General features: G+C 36.4%; 1 protein-coding gene across 1 annotated transcript; it reads left to right on the forward strand.

The window, feature by feature from the left end:
* Positions 1-381: 381 nt before the first annotated feature.
* LOC122642995 (peroxidase A2-like) lies at positions 382-2,630 on the forward strand. Its single transcript, XM_043836626.1, has 4 exons — positions 382-627; positions 736-927; positions 1,754-1,919; positions 2,168-2,630. The coding sequence occupies exons 1-4, from the start codon at positions 382-384 to the stop codon at positions 2,626-2,628; spliced, it is 1,065 nt and encodes a 354-aa protein (XP_043692561.1). The 3' UTR covers positions 2,629-2,630.
* The last annotated feature ends 6,093 nt before the right edge of the window (positions 2,631-8,723 follow it).

Here is an 8,723-nt window from a genome sequence, read left to right on the forward strand (position 1 = left end):
GGTATAGCAAAACTTTTGCCATATAAAAAAATAAAAGATAAATTTATCTTGTGATTTTTAGAAACATCATTGTCCATCAACCATTATTACATAGATAACTACCCAAAAACTTGTTTAATCCATTCAATGTGGCACATGCTATATAAGGCTCATTTTAATTATTGTTGCGTAACGTGAGAAAAGTGTAAGAGCAAAATTTAAATGCTGACCATGGACCTTAGACCATTTACTATTTCCACACCAAATCAAAGGCTGCTTTACGGTAATAATACAAAACCAACATTATCTATAAATAGAGTTAGAAGTTTAATTAGTTGTCTATAACACATACCTAGCTAATTAGGCACACAACGTAAACAAAGACAAAGAAGGCCAGTTCCCATGTCCTTTACCTTAAACATGTCATCCTCTTCCACCACCACCTTAACCGTAACAGCAGTTCTTCTCCTCTGTATGTCGTCTATGCTGATCAGAGGATCAACAGGTCAGTTGGATGCTAATTTTTACGCAGATACGTGTCCCGACGTACTCGACATCGTCGAAGATGCCATCGAACAAGCGTTACAAACAGACCCCAGAATCGGTGCCAGTCTCATTCGACTTCATTTCCATGATTGCTTTATCAATGTATGTGAGATTTTCTATCAGTTTTTGCTTAAAGTATAAACTGTTTGAAGGAATTACTGAATGAAAGATTAAACTTATTTCACTAATTGTCATGCATGGGTTTTTTAGGGTTGTGATGGATCAAATCTGTTGGACAACAGCGACACTATAAAAAGTGAGAAAGATGCCCTTCCCAATTTGAACTCGGCTAGAGGATTTGACGTTGTTGACAACATCAAGGCTGCTTTAGAGAATGAATGCCCTGGTGTAGTCTCTTGTGCAGACATTCTCGCCATTGCATCTGAAGCATCGGTTGTCTTGGTATGTTATTTTTTCAGTCAACAATTAAATTCAGCTCTGTTCCAGGAATTCCTTCCAATATTACAATGTCCCTTCAAGAATTGCCAAATGGCAGTTGGATTATGGCCCAAATTTAGTGGATATATTGTCTACATCATCATATTTATCTTTTATCCACGACTAAAAATTGCTCAACCACTTATGATCATATTGGACCCGACTCACATATCACATGACATTATTGTGGTTTGGTAAATATTTGTCTAAACCAAGACAAAATTCTATACATGGTGAATTCTATGATTGATATGGTCCACCAAATTTGACGTTGGCTGGCCACATATATTGCGCCACTTGTCTAATAGTCAGTCTGCTTAATCACCACTTCATATGACAGAAAAGTAAGCACAAGGCACGTTGGTAAGTAAGGATTTCATTTCAGCTAGATATATATGGTGGGGTTGGAGTGAGGGGAATTATAGAAGCTCCTCTAGGGAAAAGGGCGCTTGTTTGACTCTCCCCCCAATCAATGCTTGACATCCTGTAATTTCCCCATGCATGTCCCTCCTGACACCCCCTGGCCGCCCTCTTGGGCTGCCATCCTAGTGGCCTATGGGCCCTCATTAGGAATGACAAAAAAAAAAAGAAAAAGAGATATATATGGGGGCCAAAAACAAATTTTCTAAACTTAAAACCCCTGACCTAAGTCTAGGGAGAGGTCGTATGTTTGACTCTCCCCGCATTGGATGTGTACATCCTGTAATTCCCCCACCCCCAAAACACCCTATCCCCTTGTATATATCAAATTGTATACTTAATTAAATTATATAATTGGGCTTACTTACAGGCAGGAGGTCCTTCATGGTCGGTTCTTCTAGGAAGAAGGGATAGTACAACCGCAAACCAGAGTGCAGCCAATACCACTATCCCAGCTCCAACAGATAGCCTAACTGTGCTCAAGGCTAAGTTCGCAGACCGAGGCCTAAACACCAATGATCTTGTTGCATTGTCCGGTAACAATTTTAGACTGTGTTTGGTATGCGTTTTTGAAATGCATTCTAGGTTGATTTCACATTCTCGGATGATAAAAACAACTATTTTATCATCCAAAAATGCGAAATCAACTTAGAATGCACACCAAATGCTGCCTTAACTTCCTTCTTCCTTAATTACTTAATTCATTAATCAAGTATTAGTGTATATATAATCTCGTTTTGCATTAATTAATAACTTGACATTAATTGGGTTTTGTCATTCTCAGGTGCCCACACATTTGGACGTGCCCACTGTAGGGTTTCCATTAATCGGCTCTACAATTTCAATGGTACAGGCAATCCTGACCCGACTCTCAACTCAACTTACTTGAAGACTCTTCAACAGATCTGCCCACAAGGTGGAAACGGGTCTACCCTAACCAACTTAGACCCGACCACACCCGATGGATTTGATAATCACTATTACTCTAACCTTAAAACAAACCAAGGTCTACTCCAAAGTGATCAAGAATTGTTTTCAACTCCGGATGCAGATACCATCTCTATCGTTGAGAGCTTCAGCAGAAATCAACACAAATTCTTTAAAAAATTTGTTAAATCTATGATAAGAATGGGAAATATCAGCCCGTTAACGGGTTGCGAAGGAGAGATCCGATTGAATTGCAGTAGTGTTAATAATGGAGATTCATCATTTGGGTCAGATAATATGTTAATTAGCTCCAGTTGATGATGGATATAGCTTGTGAATTAAGCTTTGTGTATGAATTCGAATAAGTTTGTTTGAACAATACCGTTGTAGTAGAATTCCTATTCAAATTAATTAATTAATTTTCCATGCATGGTGGAATATTTGAAGTGTATGTTAAGATAATCATGAATAAGAAAATATTTTAAAGTTTGTATGACTTTGTTTCTTAATTTATTATGAGAATGGATCATCAGCATGTACGTGCAGGTGAATGTACATCTGAGAGGTACCCACATGTCCCTTTTGTTTCCATAAATACCCCTCATCCCATTGTAAACAGCAAAAATAGAACTCAGGGTTACCTCTCACATGTACATGTACATGCATGTAGAGGAACTGAATTTGTTTATTACTCTTCATTACACCATCAGATTTTTGTGTTTTATAGCCTTGGAATGAATATTTAATGAATCACCCTAAGGGGTCAGTTCAGTTGGCAAAAGACCAATTCCTGAAATAAGAGGTCATGATTTCAAACCACCTTGGGGCCTATCCCCATCCCTTAATTCCCCCCCCCTATTATACAAGCTCTTAATCCAAAAAAAATTAATAATAAAAAAAATTAATGAATCGTGTAAAGACTCCAACTGTTTACCAAAAAACAGATTAGACCATGTGATAGAGGACCTCACATCTTAATGACCAAATTTGAGTTTAAAGTAAGGAAAATTGTTCAAATTTTGATTCAAAATTTTAGTAAAATTATCAAAATTCCATCAAATGGGATGAATATAAAATACAAAATGACATCTTTTGTAATTTTTTAGCTATTTCTCCGACTCATTTTAAGCTGAAATTGTATCAATGAGATGTATGTAGGGTTCTCTATCACATGGATTAACCCATGTACTTCCATGTGGCAAATAGTGAAGTGTTATACTCCACTAAGCACAATGATGAAGAAGAAAATATGAAAACCATTAGCGTGTATCCCTTGAACTTCTGGGGTCTCGCTGGAAGCATGCACTCCAACTGACAACCAACCAACCGACCGACCGATCAAGCGGTTGTTTGTAAAAGATTTGTTCAATACATGATTTGAATGGAAAATATCAGCCCATTAACGGAAAAGGACAGAGAGAGATCCGATTGGATGTAGAAAGGTTAATGGAGATTAATCATTTGGGTCAAATAATATTTAATTAGCTCCAATTGATAGATGTAGCTAGTCAAACCCTTACGCATGAATAAATTTGTTTGAATAAAACCGTTGTAGAATCCCCATTCAAATTAATTAATAAATAATTTATGGTAGAATTTGATTGTGTGTTAAGATAATCCTGAATAAGAAAAGCTTTTAAAGTTTAAGATTTAGATCTTATTATATATATATATTACTCTTCACTACGCCATCAGATTTCGGTGTCTAAAGTAAACCCCAAACCCAAGAGGCAAAACATATAGCGTTTATCCAACGATTATATAATGATTCATGAAAAGACAAAAACTTAATTTGAATTTACAAGGGCCTCCCTGGCCAGGTACAGTGTACTTTCCAATATTGAAACCACCACATAAGAAAAAGAAAAATAACTTATCATATTACACAAAAATAGGTTTCATTTTAGCAAATCACTCACATCATATTTTGTTTAATCAAATCACTTAAAATAAAGATTTATATTAGTAAAATACCATAAACAATGTCCACTCTACCACAACCCCTCGTCTATGTACATTTCTTATAATTTTGCCCCTGAACAACACCATAAAAAGGTTTGAAGAACTTTTAGTCGTGTGTACCACACCCATATTACAATTCTCCCTTCCTTCCTCCCTTGGACTTGTTATGGTCAATCTTATTTACACGAATAAAAGGTTTTCAAATATATTAATTTATTGATGCAGTAGGAAGTACGGGGTTAGATCTCGTTTTAGCGCTCATGACCCTCAAACCCTTAAGATAAAGAAAATCCTAATTTCAATGGGAAAAGAGAGCAAACAAAGCAATTTCGTTCATAAATTTCAAGTTACTTTATATTGTCTAAAACGATCTTTATATAAGAAGATCAAATTACAAAGGAAAAAGAAACCTAATTAAAACAGGAAACAGACTAGTATAGTAAAAATAAAACAGGAAACTAAGATTCCTAAATCACGCACAAAACTTCAGAGGCTTGGTAGAACCCTTAAACAATGGATTTTGACCCCGAAACTCTGGCACTTGTAAAAAGATATTAAGCTTTGTAAATACCGGATCGAACTGAGAGGGGAGGGAGGTGAATCAGTTCCCTTAATTTTTGATGACTTCTGCAAACCACACAGTCACTTACAGCCTCACCTCGCACCACCAAAATGTGACCAGGTCTACCAAGACTGTAAACCCACTCTGCAAAACAGGGATTAGTATCCAACAAATAACACTAGACAAAAAGACATGATATATATACGTTGTTCACCTCACAGTATGTGAAGGTTACGTCCACGAAGCAATACCCCTCAAGGTTTTGTATATGCCCAATACTCAACTCAATACAATTAGCTGCCCCTACAACCAGGATACCCTTTACCCTGCTTCAACCTCTCACCTTAGTGAGGGCTAGGACTTCAGTCCCCAATACAAAATGGCCTCAACCTCACAATCAATCAACCCAGTTAACAGATTCAATCACAAACCCAACCCATAACAAATTACACTCTAGGTTCTACCCAATACATTCAAAAATAAAGAAATAAACCTAGAACACAGAGACAAAGGTTTGTGAACACGTTTACCTTCTCGAAGGTAAACTCCCAACTTCAAACGAATGTTGTGAAATCTTCAATAAAACGTATCAAACACTCAAATCCATCGCCAACAACCAAACCGATGTTTTTTGTCGATTTCTTTCGCGCCTATACTCTCAAATCACGCCGGAATGGTAGAAGATGACCTCTCCTCAATTTCCTTCTTCTCTAGGGCTCCAGAGATGCGTTTTCGGTCCTCCCACAAGAATATATATATTATTCCAAGAGATACCCTTCAGACCAATAAGAAAGAAGCAAAAAATGCAAGCCCAAAACCATATGCTTATGACCGACTGAATACTCTCCACAACCATATGCTTATGATCGGTACTGCCAAACCCTTTTTGCCAACAATGACAACACTGAACTGCTGCCACTACAAGCGCCAAAAACACTAACATGCTTGTAGAGCAATGGTTGACATTTCTAAAAAGGTATTATGACTCTCGTAATTCCACCCGAATCAAAAGTTACGACTCTCAGAAGTTACGCTGCCAAAATTAGTATTTTCGACCTGATCAAGTAGACTTCTGTTGGTCCAACCGTTCTAGAAATTCTTCAGAGATCTTCTCTACATCATTTATAGTGATGATTGGAGGCAAAAATTTTAATGCCCGCACAGTATCAGCGTAAAGTATATCAATACTTTTTTTTGGGGGGTAAGCAATGTATCAATACTAAACATCTTTATTTGAAATTTTGAATGATTTGGTTAAAGGATGGATAATGAGATAAATCAAAACCCATTTCTTAAAATCTGATAATAAGGAGGTAGTTTCTGAATTTCTTATTGATCCATCATCATTCATGCTCAAAATTCAAGACAGTCCTACAAACTGACCAGCATTAGCTACGGAGATAACTCCAAATGCGAGGGGAGAAAGGGCCCCAAAAGAAGAGGTGCATGGTTGATAGTCTCTTGAGAATTCCAACATAGGCAGTAGGAGAAGAGGGGGAGAATGTGTTTCTTGTGAAGAAGGTTCTGGGTAGGGAGGAATTTAGGTTGGATCCTTAATTTATTCGATTATCCAACCACATGATGTTAATTAGTGAAACTATCCAAATAAAATGACCCTTAAATTCTTATTGAACTCTACAAAACCCTACCTCTGTCCATCATTCCATCCAGACAAAATCAAAAGTAAAACATTTATTCTTGATTTTTGGGTTGATCGAGGCACGACTAAGTCTTTACCACGCGGTTATTAAAGACCACAAAATTTCATCTAAAAACCTAACAAAGGGTGATAAAACTATGAAAAATGTATCTATCTATCTATCCCAGGGAAGGGAAAAACTAAAAAAAAAAAAAACAAAAAACAGAAGACCTTAAAACTTCATTTGTCCTCTTTCTTGACCCTGAGGTTCAAGCACACGAAAGATGCTTTTGTTTGAGAAAAAGATTATCTGGTGTACGTGTGCAATACAGAAGAATTTTCTGTTAGCTGTCATTTGCTTATTTATGAATTAGAAAAACAATAATATCCGATCCACAGGAACAAAACAATAACAACAACATATATATGTTTGACTGAAATGATTAAAAGAAAGAAGATTTTCACACAGTTTTGGCGAATTACGCTTGTGACTCGTTATACAACACAGTGTTTCACGACTGAGACGAATTTCCTTCTATTTTGAAAAAAATCACGTTGGATGACATGGTGGACCTTTCAGTTATTTGCAGATGATTCTCTTTTCTGTCCGGTTTTTTTAGTTTGGTTCGGTCCTCAGGGCCTTTGGTGGTGGTAAGTGTGCTTTTGTATCCTCGGATTGGGGCAAGCGGATATGTCCCCCCCCCCTTGTATTCTTTTGATTTAGTTTGATTATTAATTCAATGGCCGGTAGGGGTTAGCCCGGGTCCCAGGTAATATTCAAAATTTAACAAAAAAAAACAAAAAAAAAAAAGAGTTTTCACAATTAGAATAGAGAATCCAATCATATCTTCACTGTTTGATATATACATTTTTATGTCTTAACAATGTGGTAAGGATGGATTGAAAAATGCTATTGATCCATCATCATGGGACTTGGATCTGAATTTCTTATTGATCCATCATCATTCTTGCTCAAAATTCAAGATAGGCTTAGAAAATGACCAGAATTAGCTAAAGAGATAACTCCAATAATGCGAGGAGAGAAAGGGCACCCAAAAGAAGAGGTGGTCGGTAGTCTCATGAGGATTCCACTACCAACCGAGGCATTAGGAGAGGAGGGACCCTTAAATTCTGCCCCGTTTTTTTAGGGGGGATTTAGGTGAAATGAGAAAATTGGAATGGAAAAATGCTGATGTGACATTTTAAAATTTTACTTCAATCTTGTTTGGTTTATTTGGAATGGTGACTTTATAAAAGCTCAAGGGGACATCATTAATTGTTTTGTTTATTGAGGGATAATCCAAAATCTTATCTCTTTCCTATTCAAAATCCTCAATATTTCTACCCTTACAAGTGGGTCCCATCTTCCCAACAATCCCAACCCCCCATCCCTTTGGATTGATCGGGTCTTGATCGAGTAAGTGTTTACCACGTGGTTATTAAAGACCACAAAATTTCATCTTAAAACCTAACAAAGTGTGCTAAAACTTTGAAAAGTGTATCCCAGCCTTCCTAGAAAAAGAAAAAAACTAAAAACTGTAGATAATTTTGTTTGAGATAAAGATTTTTCTGTTTAGTCATTTGTTCATTTATGAAGTAGAAAACAAAAACAATAACAACAACATACTGAAGTAGCTTCAAACCGGCCTTGTTTGACTGAAATGATTAAAAGAAGGAAGATTCGATGGATTGAAAAATATTACCTTAAAACTTCAAATGTTTGTTTTTTCTTCTGTACTTTGAAGGATAAAGATTTCCAAATCTACATAGTTTTGAGGGTTTGTCTATACTGCACACGGAGTAGTTGTGCCATGTGAAAGGATTATTTAGCAATCTAGACGATTGAATAATCTAGTGAAATTACCTCTTAGTAATTTGGGGTTTCTTTAGTTTAAATAACATGGCCAATTCTATTTAAGTTGAAACTTGATCTGAGTTAATCTATACAATGGGTATAATAGAGAATCCCTGGCCTTGCCATAGTTGATGTGACTCTTAGATGATGACTATTGGGGGTACAATGTCTTGTATTCCATCACTTCCATTTAGGAGTTGATTTTGAAGGGCTATAATTAAGAGCCTACATAAGTATTTCGATAATATGTGCTTATGTAGGGTTTCGCTATATAGTTGTAGCGAGATGGTTTTTGAATTGTAAGCTATTCTCCATTGATAGTGAGGTAGATCTCATCTCAATCTGAACATAGACAATCTTATCAAAGCACGTAAATCCTTGTATGTATTGTGCGA

This window comes from Telopea speciosissima, chromosome 10 (assembly GCF_018873765.1).
Source record: "Telopea speciosissima isolate NSW1024214 ecotype Mountain lineage chromosome 10, Tspe_v1, whole genome shotgun sequence".
NCBI classification, from domain to species: domain Eukaryota; kingdom Viridiplantae; phylum Streptophyta; class Magnoliopsida; order Proteales; family Proteaceae; genus Telopea; species Telopea speciosissima.

Bases quoted from the DNA above. Each gene is read 5' to 3' on its own strand.
- LOC122642995 (XM_043836626.1), top strand. From the start codon at position 382: ATGTCCTTTACCTTAAACATGTCATCCTCTTCCACCACCACCTTAACC. The intron at 628-735 runs GTATGTGAGATT...TGGGTTTTTTAG, and splicing joins TCCATGATTGCTTTATCAAT to GGTTGTGATGGATCAAATCT. The intron at 928-1,753 runs GTATGTTATTTT...GCTTACTTACAG, and splicing joins CTGAAGCATCGGTTGTCTTG to GCAGGAGGTCCTTCATGGTC.